Source organism: Cydia fagiglandana, chromosome 13 (genome assembly GCF_963556715.1).
Source record: "Cydia fagiglandana chromosome 13, ilCydFagi1.1, whole genome shotgun sequence".
Classification (NCBI taxonomy): domain Eukaryota; kingdom Metazoa; phylum Arthropoda; class Insecta; order Lepidoptera; family Tortricidae; genus Cydia; species Cydia fagiglandana.
In genome coordinates this window covers 19,721,924-19,737,051 of record NC_085944.1, presented here as the reverse complement: position 1 = coordinate 19,737,051, position 15,128 = coordinate 19,721,924, and the positions used below count along the sequence as shown (strand labels likewise).

Here is a 15,128-nt window from a genome sequence, read left to right as displayed (position 1 = left end):
TATATGTATATTCAAATCTAGTCTCAAGCTTTTAAAATCCAGAATATCTACATAGAATAGCGATCGATGAAAATGAAAGCTTGCCAGATAATGCAGATAACACTTGATTCTACTATCTTCTTTATTTACGTTTTGATCCTACGCCAAATGCGTGTTTGCGACTAATTTTAGAACTTATTTCGTTGTAAACTCTGCTGATTGATTGTTGTGTTTGCTTGATCTAAAGTGAACTTGTAACGATTTTTAGAAGGGTCATGGTCATGGCCAGTCTATCTTATAACTTTCATCGATAAATAATGATATTAAAACAAACCGAATAATTTGCCTGAAAGTTTTGGTCTGTTGCAGACTAAATAATTAAGCTAGAGTTTAGCAAATTCTTGACTGTTTAATGTCGTGTGTAAACTTAAAAGCCGTATAGTCTGATACGCAACTTTTGAAGCTGACTGTACATGTAACTTTTAATACGACCACCTATCAGACTCTATGAGCGTGGTCGGACAAGTGATCTCTCAATTAAGTTTCTGATTGAGATCGAACGACTCAAGCGGTATTGAATGAAAATAGTAATTATACATGATGACGCGGTGGTTTCGTGGTCATCGCCACCGCGAATCTGGCGCAGTCGTGCAATACTTGTGGTACGGCCGGGTTCAGAAATATCTATGCGGAAAACGCGATCAATAATGTTACCGAGACCGATGTATCCAATTTTCAGTTTTATCAGTGTGTATTTAACTCTTGGCAAAATGACCATGTAATGATATAGAGTCCATCTAAGCCAACTTTGCATCGGCTAGAACAAAACAAATTGAAGGAGCGTCATAATCGTTATAAATATTTCCATAGAAATTAGACACAAATGTTGACATGACCACACTTTGTCATTATTCATTAATATGCTTGGCGCGTCTCTAACAATATCAATAATTTAAGAAACGAACTATTGCACTATACACAATTACATAAAGTTCGCTCTGTATCATAGAAAATTTAATAGTTCGGCATTAACCCACCTCACCTTATTGAGAACGTAACCAACTATTTATAATTAGTAATGTGACTGATGAAAATTTGTTTGTTAATAATCAGTCACAGGTAATGTGCAATCTGCATTAAATCAATTGTACTTATGTTATTTTGTTAACATAGCTGCAACACAATTGCAGCGGACATAATTAACTTGAAACGCATTTCTCACTTTCTTCTAGCCGTGTTGCACAGTTGTAAACTTACATGACTGAAACATTTCTGCAAATTAGTGATCAAAGTATGCCGCTTATGAGCCCGTTCCATTGATTTATCATTTCTAAATGGATCTTTAGGGAACAACATACATGTTCTATGCATATGCACAGGTTGACTGACAATTTCTAAACCTTAAAGGTAAGGGCCACTGAAGGTCAGTGAGTACGCGTGAAATATTGTGGTTTAATTTGAAGGCTGTTTGTGTTATGTGCTTCAACGAGTCACCGTCAGTTTATGAGTTTAATCAGCTCTATAGCAACTGATGCAGATTCAGTCCGAATTTACTATCGTTACTAATAGCAACGCTCTTAATTAACCTTCGGTGGAGCTTATATCCATGCAATAAAGTTTACGAATGATTTGTTAGAATTCTTAGATCACACTAACAGTGTCGACAACGATAATACAATCGTGATCTTGTGAAATCGCTAATGTACCGTCACGCTCCGTGTTTGTTGAGCCATTTGGGGTTCTAGCTAAAATGGATGTTCCATAACGCAAAGTATAAAACGAACATTAAAGCTAGGACCCTAAATGGCATAACAATTAACAATCGCGGAGCGTGATGGTACCTAACAGAGTTATCGACATTATGGACCAGCTTCTTTGACATAGTATTAGATGCCAGATGGTAGTGGTACAGTCGAGTGAAAAATTGTATACATATTTAGAACTTAACTGTACTGTACTGTACTGCTAGCCTCTATGGCTCATCTTATATCTGTAATTTTTGTAAAAAATAATCTGTGTTCTGCTTCTCGAGATCATCGCGATGTCTTTTATCATGGTCATGTCTCATATATTTGCGATATAGTCGAACATCGTGTACTTACCGTACCGTTTGACCGCTCGGGCGTCGATCTGAAGTACCATGGCCATACTTCGTTTTCCCCTTCCCTATACATAAAGTCCACTATTGGCCAGAGAAGTTGTTGTTAGTAATTACGATCAATCATCGCTCGTATTAGTTTTCATCAATTTGTCTGTGGTACGTGATCGATCGGTACATGTGTCTAATGGAGTATGCCGCTAACAGAGTAGCGATTATCAAGATCTCACTAACGTACAGTCGAATCTATTGATCCTCCTAGAGATCTCTCTTTGTCGGACCTTCAAAGCAACACTTTTATGTATTCAGATACAGCATAGAGCAGTAATGGTTAGCAATTGCAATTAGGTAGGGTAGTCATGAACCTTGAAGGTATTCATGAAGGTCCGAAATAGAGTCCATCAGATGATGTGATGACATACTATGATGATAACTGTGATATCCTAGTCGGTTGCTGTTTGTGCATGATATAGATAGACTAAATAATAGCGTTATTCAGCATAAACGTCTGTCAACTCTAACAAGCCGTGGGTGTTCGTTTGTTCCTAATGTTCCTATCTCTAATTTTGGCATTAGTGTTTGTTAGAGACACTTTTGCCTTATATCAAATTGAATACGACTGTACCAAAAACACCGTGTTGACTATTTATTACACGTTGGTTCTCGCCGCGTCATTTGCGTTGAATCTATTGTTTCGTTTTTTGTACATATGCATAACGAGGCTTAACTAAAGTCAGATTAACGAGGAGTGATAAAGAATATACCTAAACAATCGATTTGTAAACAAGAACACTCACACTATTGTAGATATAATTGTAAAAACTTAACGAAAAGTGATTAAAAACTGCCGTATCACTGTTATGAAATTATGTGTCTAGAAAAAATTATAATTTTGTTTACTATTTTTACCACTATTGTATTGCCAAGGTCCTTTGACGCATGAGTATCGCTTCATTTTAAAAATGTATTAACTTCTTTTCTGTATTTGTTATTGTAACAAATTGTGACCGAATATTTATTTGTTTGTCAACAGTTCGCAGCTACGACAAGCACGACAAATGCGGGCTCGTGTGGATCCCGCGCGTGGTCGCGTACCGCTGCCGCACGTGCGGCATCTCGCCCTGCATGTCCATCTGCCGCGAGTGCTTCCACCGCGGCGACCACTCCACGCACGACTTCAACATGTTCCTGTCGCAGGCCGGCGGCGCGTGCGACTGCGGCGACAACTCCGTCATGAAGGAGGACGGGTGAGCGTACATTAGACAAGTGCATCTCGCCCTGCATGTCCATCTGCCGCGAGTGCTTCCACCGCGGCGACCACTCCACGCACGACTTCAACATGTTCCTGTCGCAGGCCGGCGGCGCGTGCGACTGCGGCGACAACTCCGTCATGAAGGAGGACGGGTGAGCGTACATTAGACAAGTGCATCTCGCCCTGCATGTCCATCTGCCGCGAGTGCTTCCACCGCGGCGACCACTCTTACTTAAAGATAGCCTGTCTTCATCTCTATCAATTTTGGCCATGCTACGTCAACTGCTTTGCTGTTATCGTCCCCTAATTATCATTAGGTACCTACATACCTAGAAGCGGCATTACAATGATCGGTGGCATTTTATTCAAATATTCAGTTAGGCTTCTTTTTCACTGAGGTGGAGGTGAACCAAGATGAGAGAAAGCAATCAACCAATAGCATATAGGTTGTAATCCAGCAGAGCAGAGAAGAGATGTGGATTAGAACCAATACTATTGAATCAACATTCCTCTCATTAGCACTTGTCACAGTCCCAGTGGAAAGGCAGTCTTGGCTAGCTATATTAATTATGTCAGGTGTTATTAGACAATGAGAAATATCGACATTCTGTAATATTACCGCACAAAACTGTACCGCAGGGCTTGGGCATATTTTTCTTCGGACATTTGATCGTAAGCAGTCTCTCGTCGTCTCAAAAATGGCCGCCTGCCAGCTGACCAGATAGTTCTCACTAATCCAATACTAGTTTATGCGCGGGTGGGTGACTTCATCACTGCAAATATCCGCGCAATGCGGTCTGTCGATGCCACAATGCGCAGTGAATATGTAAGGTGACTAGTCATTACCTAAATTTATTAAATGCATCTTCACAAAAAACTGTACTAACAGTAACTGACCATAGGTGGACCTAAGTGTTTGCAGTAAGGTTTACGAATGATTGGTTAATGGTTAACTGTATGGACGATCACCTCACCTGATGAGCACATAATAATATATACTTAAGTATCTTTGAAAATCCAGTCACTTTGGCGCGGTTAGTCATTCATATGATGACACTTATGACAAAAAACTGACTCAGTGGTTATAAAACTCGCATCAAAACATTGAAATATTGTAATTTATGAGTTTTATGACACTACAGATGAAGTGATTGAGATTTATAAGCAGATATTCACTCGAATTTAGATCTCGTAACGTATTCAATTGGGCACTCGAAATGTGATTTAATATCTGGAGAATAAAATCATATTCAGTAATTTCCGTAGGTAATCCCGTGGACAAGAAGATTGGCGTCACAAGGTTAAGGCGTCGGTTCCTTCCAAATCCATTCAAAGAAAGGATCTTCAATATAACGTTGAGTTGTCTCTTGCATATTCGAGCGATGCTGAAAATTCCATTCATGTTTGCAGGTACATACATACCTATATTAATGTTGGTAGGCCTTAAAAGTCCATGTGACTTATTTGTTCAATATCGCTTTATCATCGGTTCGCCGTGACCCACTCCACGGGCTCAAACAGGATCGCCTACACGATATTAATATGGCTCTGACTCTGTGCTCATCGGGATTGGCTATTGATGTGCTTCCATATTGGGCATACTTCCTACTCTGTTGGTAGGTCACACTCACAAGCAAAGATGAAGGAGTCTTGTAGGTATTGTATGAGTCATTTTAAGCATAACATATACTTACCTATATGATCGTGTATCTTTAGCATGGCTTCATTTATGATGCAATTATTTAAACAGGTGGATTACTTCCCATTGAAAGTTTATCTATTCGGTAGTTTGAGCGAGACAACGCTATGCGCGTATAATCGGACGCATCAGTGCGCCATGCCCCATAATCTCGGTCTACGGTAAATACTGTAATAAAAAGTCGTTATTACGATGTGCCATTGCTAAGTAAATAGGTACATTGTTGGTATTGTTGCTAACAGCAACTTGCTATATTATGATTATAAATTGTCAGGCAATGCGACGATGAGGGTACCTCTACTTGCTTCCCCGGTAAACAGACGTTTAAGTATTTATCGAGCTCAAATAAACGTTAACAATATTCAGCAAACAATTGCTGTTGCTGGTTAACCTGATGAATATTATGAAAAGATAATTAGCTACTTTGTCTCTTGTAATCCAAAGTGTAATGAGTCTCTGCACGGTGTACACCTATCATATACACATAGGCTCTTTTCGAATTGAGCCAGCATGTTAAGATCGAGTTAGTAATCTTTTAGTTCAGCGGTCGGCAACCTTTTAGCAGCCAAGGGCCATTATAGCAGTTAACGAAGTGGACGTGGGCCGCACTTTGCTAATATTTATGAATTTATCAGACATTGTCATTTTGTCAATACTACATACAAAATAGTCAGGGAGGCTCGCGGGCCGCATGCGGCCCGCGGGCCGCTGGTTGCCGACCGCTGTTTTAGTTAGTAATATATATGAGTAAAACAGTGTTTGGCCATCACCATACAATATCTTCAGGTTAAAAGAGATTTAAGATAAATCGCTAGGTATGTATATGCATTTCGAACACACAGATTTAAAAACATAAACTTAGGTCTGCATTAGAATAAATAATTTATAATAAATAATGTAATCCACTTATTATAGATTCAATATTAAAATGTTTTAACGCGGTACATGAAAGGTCGAATACCTACATTTGGTTAGTAATTAGTGTGTGAAACTGATAATGTATTAATTGTATTATTTATTACTTATGGAGTAATTAATAAGTCATAATCAATCTAATTAATATTAATGAGCGTGTCCACTTTACTAGAAAGTTATTTGACAGCTTTAAATTAATAATTTAATAAGCTATGTAGTAATGTGAACGTATTTACAGTTTTAGATAATTTCAATGTTACTGATACGGCGATAAAGTATGTAAACTTGCAATGTCTATGCCAACTAAATACACCACACGTTTATGAGTTATTCTTAGGTTCACTTGCACCATTCCACAAACCCGGGGTTAACCGGTTAAACCAGGAGTTGCCATGGTTAGCCATACAATTTGACACTAGGTTAATAGTTTAACCGCTTAACCCCGGGTTAGTGGAATGGTGCAAGTGGGCCTTAGTTGCATTTTGCATTGCTTTTGCACACAGCCTTCGTAAATCATAAAAGTTATGCAATTTCATTAGGATTGAACAGCATCTTCCTCGCGTTATCCCGGTTTATTGTGCCACGGCTCATCTGGGGTCCGCTTGACAACTCCCGGGAATTGGCGTGGGCACTAGTTCTTTGGGGGTGAACATTTCATAATAATTTCAAGGGACAGTAAGGGTTTTTCCCATGATGACCATGAGTTGATACTCATGGTCATCCTCCTCGCGTTGTCTCTGCATTTTGCCACGGCTCATGGGAGCCTGGGGTCCGCTTGGCAACTAATCCCAAGAATTGGCGTAGGCCCTAGTTTTTACGAACGCGACTACCATGCCATTTGATCTTCCAACCCAGAGGGTAAACTTAAACTAGGCCTTATTGGGATTAGTCCGGTTTCCTCTCGATGTTTTCATGATGGAAGGGATATTTTTTCTGTAGTATTTAATAATACTTGTATAGAATAAACCAATTTTGACTTGGTGACATCACGTAAACGTGCTAAGATCATTTGATCAACCAAGTTACGGCATGTCCTTAGAAGAGAGCGGAGACTGAGCGCCTACCGCAAATGTCGGAAATCGAAATGTCGTTATCTCTATCTCTATCGCTGGGATATGCATGATCAATAGAGAGGCTGATAACGTATATATCGATTTAGGACGTTCTCGGAATCGAGCCCCGAAGAAGGTTAAACGTTGCGAACTTGCGACCTAGAATAACCGTAGGTCGCGGCATTCGCCTCCAACTCGGGCCTAATTTGGCGGAGCTTGAGATTGCGTTGTCTGTCGTCGATGCTTGTCTAAAAGTTAAATCATTAGCATACAACTATTCCACCAGTACCTCGTACTCTGTACAGTCAGCGTCAGAAGTAGCGTATCAGACTATGTGCCAAAACTCGAAATTATTTGATACGTCAACAAAAAGAAATACATCTTTCAATATGAAAATGCTTTTGAACGTGATCTGGCAAATTAAAATATGGGGTGAGCGCCTTAGAAGCGTTAGAACGTTGCTCATAACCACTGATTTGCCAATGTTGTGGTTGTGGCCATAATCATTATAACAATCCAAAGGCTTAAAGACAGACAAAACATCCTCCAGACTTAGCATAGTCGCGCTACCCCCTCTGCTACTTCTTCTTCTTCTTCGTGGTCGTGACCTCATGTCTGAGGGACGTGACTCCTATGGGTTATTCTTCCTACCACTGCTCTCCAGGCCCCTCGATCTTCGGCCATCTGCATTGTTGCCTGGAGCGAAGTCTGGGTAATATTTTGTACCACATCTGACCATCTACTGGGTGCACGCCCTCTACTCCTTCGTCCGTCGACACTCCCGGTAATAATGCGCCTTTCTAGCGTGCACCCTCTGCTACGCATACGGTAATTTTACTCCATGTTCGAGTCGAAAGTGTCTTTGTGTGACGTCCGTGAATTTGAACGGACCAATCACGGCACGGGACTTCGTTCACCTCGTCCCGCGCACCCCCGCATTTTTGGCATCATCCGTTGCATGAAATAATTGCTCTAAACTCGGTCTAGAGGATTCCTAGTCTACGCTCAAAGATAAATCGGCAGATTGTGTTTTTTTTTTACAATAACTAAAAATATGACAAACTGAAATTGGTTCCGCGACAACAACTTTTATTTACATGAATTAGCAAATAGGCCGATATCTTTAGCAGACAGCGAGAAATGCTCAAGGCCGCCGCGAAGGTCTAATGTCAAGTCAAGTTCAACCGGCAGCTGGCTCTGTCTAACGCCTTCCGTTTATCGTCCGTCTCGCTTGGACACACGTGCCGAGAGGTCCATATAGGAAAGATATTCGTATTTGTTTTAATAAAAAGAAGAGTTTTGTCTCATGTCTATATTTAGAATGGCTGTATAGGCATACCACGCAAATTTTAATTTTACTGGAAGATGGTCAAAAGTAAATCAACTATGGTACAGTCAGCATCAAATAGATACCTAGTGATGACCATCAGAGTGACCAAATAGATATTATACTATCGTAATACAATTTTCTTACCATAGAATAGTTATTTGTACAACAAGAGATCAAAGTTTGATATTTCTTCGAGTGCTTATTTTGAGTCCCGTGTAAGCGAAAGATTCTATAATAGATTCACGAGCGTAGCGAGTGAATCTAATTTAGAATCTTGAGCGTAGTAAGGTATTCAAAAGCGCACGAGATGTAAATAACTTTGATCTCGTGTAGTACACAAAATTTTTCACCCTAAGCAGTGAGAAGGAGAACATACCTAGAGGGACAGAGATAATAGAACCCAGCAGCGAAGTGAGCAAAATGCGATTTTGCTCACTGAGTGAGACAAAATAACTCAGTGAGCAAAATCGCATTTTGCTCACTGTTTTTAAGAAGCAAAGTACCCTTGTTCGAGCTGCTGAGGTGAAAAGAAATAAGCATTTGTCCCGATTTATTTGGCCACTTTGACCGTCAATATATTTGATGGTGACTGTTTAAAAGGCCATAGAGTCAAATCTGCTTTGGCTACTAAAAAACGCTCCGAGCTGATTCCGAAAGCCGTGCTGATGCCGGCGGTCCATGTCATGCAGTGGTATAATGAGATATGTTTGTTATTCCAGATTCTGCAGCAACCACGGCAACAAGTGCCCGCGACCGGGAACCGCGCCCGCCGAGCTCATGTGCGTGGCGGAAGCCATGATGCCGCGACTCATACTCAGGCTACTCCAGCACTTTAGAGAGAACAGGTAACGCGCATACATACTTAATACTAACAGCCATGTTCCACCGGACCGGACCATAAAGTCACCATTTATCAATATCTAGATACCAAAGTGGCCAAATAAACTACGTAATTTTATCAAATATCAAGTACTGTATGCGGAAAACTTATAATTTTACTTGTTATTCAGTATTGGGGAATGCTAGAACTGATACCTAGTGCTTGATTGTGAGGTATTTCGGACTACAAGTTAGAGATAGAAAAGTATGCAAGTTATTGCATATCAGAAGCGTTTGGAAACCCTAAGTGATTCGTATCTGTCGACATTACATGGTTTCTAAGGGATTCTATTCTGTTTACGTGTTTTGCGCAACGCATTCTGATCCATTTCTAACACACTCACTGTATCAGCTTGAAACCGATTCCATAGAGATAGCTATTCGTTCTCGAAACGATACACGTGCGCTGTTTAGATACATTATGTATAAGGTTAGCACGGGTCAGGTAAACAGCTTATCTCTGCTTTGCTCTTTCACAACACAAGGCACGTTTGTCACACATCCGAACAAAAATATGACAAGTAGAACGTTTGAAAAACTATGTACACTTTTAACTACATCGGTGGACTCTATATATACCTTTTCTAATAAGAGCCACCGATGTACAGTTAGGGTCTTATAGTAGAGTAGTGTAGTATTTACGACACCACACTTGCTAATCTTTCTATTTGCTAAAAAATAAAATGTCGCTTTTGAGATCCACTAATATCTTAGCTTTATTGTTTTCGATAAAAGCGTTAAATATGACTTATTTGTGAGTTATACCCGTATGACAGTCGGTCTCCTAATCGATCGTTATCGGCGCAGCGTGACCACGATTTGTTCTCGTCATGCCATAATGCATCGTGTAAAAGACAAATTGCAGTATTGTTCTCTAGCTAGAGCCTGTCAGCGACGTAGAGTGTATGCCTTGTTTACATGAGAGTCTTAGCGAGATGTTGTTTATACAATGTAGTGTTGTAGTACACATGTCTTTTAAAACTTTACTTCGTTGGTGGACTTAGATAATACTTATTTCGAATTTTATTCTAGTTTGGTAGTTGTAATTAAATGTTGTTTTTGTCCAGGAGAGTTCCTTGATAGAGAGACTAATAGTGGTTTGGTTACAAGAGATCGTAAGTGAACCCCAGCTCTCAAGAAACTGATATCGAGTTAGTATTCGGAACCTGAACTTCTGGGTTGAATATGCCTCTGGAAAAGTTCCTTTATTTTAGATTTTTACTTAGGGCTACATTTCTCTCCTATTGAAATGCCTCCGATTTTTATTTAAATGCAGCGGCATGCATTTGCAATCGAGGTCGTCATGGCATTACCATAACGTTACGCGATACAGTTACATGAACCGATAATCCTCTCGCTTCAGCGTAACGTGAATGAGAATTCAAGATTTTTGATAGGGTTTTGTTAAATTTGGTTTATTAACGACATAATCTCATCATCTGACTATAACTTATAGGCCAAAGATACGCGACGGCGCGTTATAAACATCAATTGAGCAAGTTCATCACATTGTAAAAGCCTCAACCCCAATAAAAAGTAGTTTAAGGCACTTTACGAAGAAGCCCTACAAATGAGCTTAAGGTTTCGATTCGACGTTGAAGTGTTTTAACCCCTGCCACTCGCGTGTATTACTTTATAATGCGGGGTCATACGAGTAAAGTTATAGTACATATTCGTTCTTTGTGTATTTTAGTTTAAAATATTCTGCGTCAATTATAATTAGTTTAACCCTTTCAAATCCCACCAAGACATTTTCTAATGCGTATCGTTTTTTTCCAGCGACCAACCCTCGGGCCAAGCACAGCCTACATCGAACAGCTACCGCATAGCAGTCCAAGAGTGCGAGGGCTACGTGCAGATGCTGATGGAGTTTAACAACATGGGCGACCTGATGCGCTCCGCCATGACCAAGGCGCTCATCAACCCTCAGGTATGTACCCTCATATTGTATCACTAATCAAATATATTTTCAGGATCTTGGACCCATAGATACAATCCAATATAATATACAAAACCTCATATTATATATCCATATTAATAGCTCCGCATCACATGGCGACCCTGCCAGGGTATGTAATTTCTAGTAGTACATTTGATGCTACTGTTTCGTTAAGAGTTTATTATATTCTGACTTACAGTTAAAGTACATTAAGTAGTCATAGTCCGTAATAACATTGATTATAATAACTGAGTGGTGCGGAAGAATGAGGAAAACCACAGGTTTATTATTTACGAATCAGGTTGCGGTCTAGCCTTATACAAACACAGACACCAAGCTGGTTGGGTTGACAAAACTGTCTTGGTTACTTGACTCGTAGTTTCATTGGTAAAGTCTATCAGTTCAAGACCGATCGTGTTCATATTTTCGATGATAATTGTTTGATTAGTAACAAACTAGACAATACTAATAGGAAACAAATTACTTTCTTATATCAAAAAGCCCTTAGGAAATTGCATATATGTACATACTTGAGAAAATTCTACCCATGCCGCCGTGGCCCGAATGGCCGAGCGGTCTAGCTACTTAGGCATCTGGCACGAATGCAGAGTATGCTGGTTTGACTCCGGCCCTGGGTACTGGAGGCCTTGGTCACTTTTTAGGGTTCCGTACCCAAAGGGTAAAACGGGACCCTATTACTAAGACTTCGCTGTCCGTCCGTCCGTCCGTCCGTCTGTCACCAGGCTGTATCTCACGAACCGTGATAGCTAGACAGTTGAAATTTTCACAGATGATGTATTTCTGTTGCCGCTATAACAACAAATACTAAAAACAGAATAAAATAAAGATTTAAATGGGGCTCCCATACAACCAACGTGATTTTTGACCAAAGTTAAGCAACGTCGGGAGTGGTAAGTACTTGGATGGGTGACCTTTTTTTTTATGTTTTTTTTTGGGTTTTTTTTTGCATTATGGTACGGAACCCTTCGTGCGCGAGTCCGACTCGCACTTGCCCGGTTTTTATTTCGTATACTAGACAATCTTAAATCATTTATGTTCCCTAGTTATTATAATTTTCTTCTTAATTTCTTTGTAATTTGACATGTAAAATGTATTGTTATTAGAAAAATAAAGAACTTTTTTCAAAAATGGACGGCAAGGTCGACTTACGACGAAAAAATAGGTCGCGAAGCGCGTAGTTTATGGTCACTCAAAAATTTAAAAGTTAAAAACATTGCAGTCTCGCTTTTGGGACTGCAATGTTGCATACAAATTCCATTATTTGTCGAGTTCCAAACTTTTTTAAATTTGATATGGCCATATTAAATGAAGGCACAGGCCTATTAAACAGCCAAACAGATGATTAGTACCGCGACTATTTAGTTGTCTCAAATAGGTTGGCGTATTTTCGGCAGAAAAATACACTTCTATTTTTTTATTAAAAAAATAAAAAGGCGGCAAGGACTTTTTTCTGTGAAAATATATACGTAAGAACGTTGGTTTTGTAAAATATTTCTATGATATTTATATTTCTTGCACCATTTTTGAGAAAAGCACTATATATGACTCGGCTGGAAGGCTACTTGCTGGCTTCGGATTCAATTAAACGGACTCCCAAGGTCGTCCGTTTAAAACGAATCCTCAGCCTGCAAGTAGCTACTTCCGAGCCTCGACAATAATGTACTATTTACTTACTGTTACATTTTGTTATTAGATGTATAGAAACTTGGTGGAGCCGCCGTTCCCGGAGACCGAGTACGGCCGCTACATGGCCGAGTCGAACCGCACCTACGAGAAGGCGCTCGACTCTTTCCCGGCGCCAGAGTATTTTCCAGACGAGTACGTTATTATACAAGTATTTTTCTTATATCCACACTTCCACGAGCAGGTATATCGGATATAGCAACTATCAGCAGTTCCATTTCCTCGCCAAAATACGACACTAAGAGTTGCCATGAAGTGCCTAAATTAATTAATACTATATTTTATGGCATACTCATACAATCATCTAAATCTGACTAAATAATACGTTTAGCTATTGATTTCCTGGCATTACTCGTCACTAGACGGCTCCTCGTAAAAAAAATTACTGAGCAGTTATTTGCGGTATTATGTAGAAGAGCATTTGATTAATATGAGTTGTGTGTTGCAGATACCGGCACCTCCCCGCGCTCGCACCGCGGCTCTCCCACAACACGTTACTGGACGAGTTCATCTTCTGGACGTTTAAGTACGAGTTCCCGCAGAACGTGGTCTGCTTCTTGCTCAACATGCTGCCCGACCAGGACTACAAGGTGAGCTTGTTGTCGGGACATTACCAGAAGAGTAACATGATGAACACTACCCACTGCCACCTGATGATTAAGTTCAACTAACTATTTTCCTCACATACATGAAACTGGCAGACAGCTTTCCAAACAGAGATATAACCAGTGTCATCTGTCCTTCACCAGAAGCCACCTGATGAGTTTGAACTTTCAGCCTACGGTTTCATAGTTTTTTGTAAATCCAAGTCAGAAGAAATCTGGCTCATACGTACTTGTGTTGCATGATTGTACGCACTGAACTTATAAAAACTAGATCCGTACAATAGGCGGATTGACGGCGGAGCGCCATAGTCATAAAACTGTCGTCAACCGCTTCACATGGCGCCCTCCCCCTTTTAATTACTATTTTGTTTATTAGTAGATTGAACACATAATTCTAGCTAGCCTCACTAAGAGTTCATTTAGACGATGCGAGAATTGGCATGCGAGTTTCATTACATTGCGGGTTTTGATCTGTCGGTTGAATTAGACGTAACCAACAGTCCGTAATGTAGCTAAAATCGCAGGCGAGTTCGTGGCCGTCTAAATCAGCCTTAAATGTAGTGTAGAAAAATCGTAGTTATTAACCAATGACATTGGTTTCAGGAGCACCTGACCCGCACGTTCGTGATGCACTACGCGCGCATCCCGCTCGTGCTGGAGGCGGCCGGCGACCCCGACATGCTCTCCAACCGCGTCGTGCACATGTCCGTCCAGCTCTTCTCCAACGAGGCCCTCGCCCTGCGCTGCGTCCAGCAACTACATCTCCTACACGTCATGGTTTTATCTTTGAAGCTAATGATGGGAAAGATTCTCGTACAGAATACTCTCCACGATCCGGAGAAGAACACGCATAAAGTGATAGACTGTACGCGAAGAGTGATGAAGGAGCACTGCTACTGGCCGCTCGTGTCGGACTTCAACAACGTGCTGTCGCACAAGAGCGTGGCGCTGGTGTTCCTGCAGAACGACGCCCTCGTCGAGATGTGGTTCCAGTTCCTGTCCATGTTGCAAGGTGAGAGTACAGAATACCCTCCACGACCCGTAGAGCGTGTAAACTAATATACAGTACTATGGCTTTAGTTCCTTTATCCATATCGCGGGGTGAATAATTTAAAAGTCAAATTTTACAGACTTTAGCTTTACGCTGCGGCCACATATAGACGATATATAGACCTTATCTCAAAGTGATATGAAAAATGCCAGTGGCTATAATTATATCAGGCCATATCGCTCTGTAACTAATCACGTTTTTTCCCCAGGAATGAACGTAAACGTCCGCGAAACAGACGGGCACATCGAGTTCGAGCCGTCCTCCTACTACGCCGCGTTCTCCTGCGAGCTAGAAGCGGCCGCGTACCCCATGTGGTCCGTGCTGTCTCACCTCACCAGTCCGGAACACGCTCCCCTGGCTAAGAGGATCGTCGCCGCGGCGGCCAACTGTCTGCAAGAGTGGCTCGACGAGATGCAGTGCACCACTCCGCGAGCGCTCCAGGTCAGTAAATGGTTATCCTCTTGTTACTGCCCGATTCAGATATATTGCAGCTTTTTTTATGTATCGCCAATGACAGATCTTGAAGCAACCACGAAGCTGCGTGATGGCACGCGAATTCAACCCGTTACGTTGCGGCGCGGTGGCTCTGTAAGTGCGCGTAGATTGCCCTGCTGCGTTATATTCG

The 15,128-nt window shown here is 40.9% G+C and overlaps 1 protein-coding gene across 1 annotated transcript in view; it reads left to right on the top strand.

Annotated features, from left to right (window-relative positions):
- The window catches only part of LOC134669924 (E3 ubiquitin-protein ligase Ubr3), a 113,253-nt gene that overhangs the window by 33,034 nt on the left and 65,091 nt on the right, over positions 1-15,128 (top strand). Inside the window, exons 2-8 of the mRNA XM_063527540.1 lie at positions 3,111-3,324; positions 9,045-9,170; positions 10,984-11,134; positions 12,858-12,982; positions 13,296-13,437; positions 14,056-14,464; positions 14,712-14,944. Of these exons, the coding sequence (XP_063383610.1) occupies positions 3,111-3,324; positions 9,045-9,170; positions 10,984-11,134; positions 12,858-12,982; positions 13,296-13,437; positions 14,056-14,464; positions 14,712-14,944 (1,400 nt within the window). The remainder of the gene's footprint in view (positions 1-3,110; positions 3,325-9,044; positions 9,171-10,983; positions 11,135-12,857; positions 12,983-13,295; positions 13,438-14,055; positions 14,465-14,711; positions 14,945-15,128) is intronic.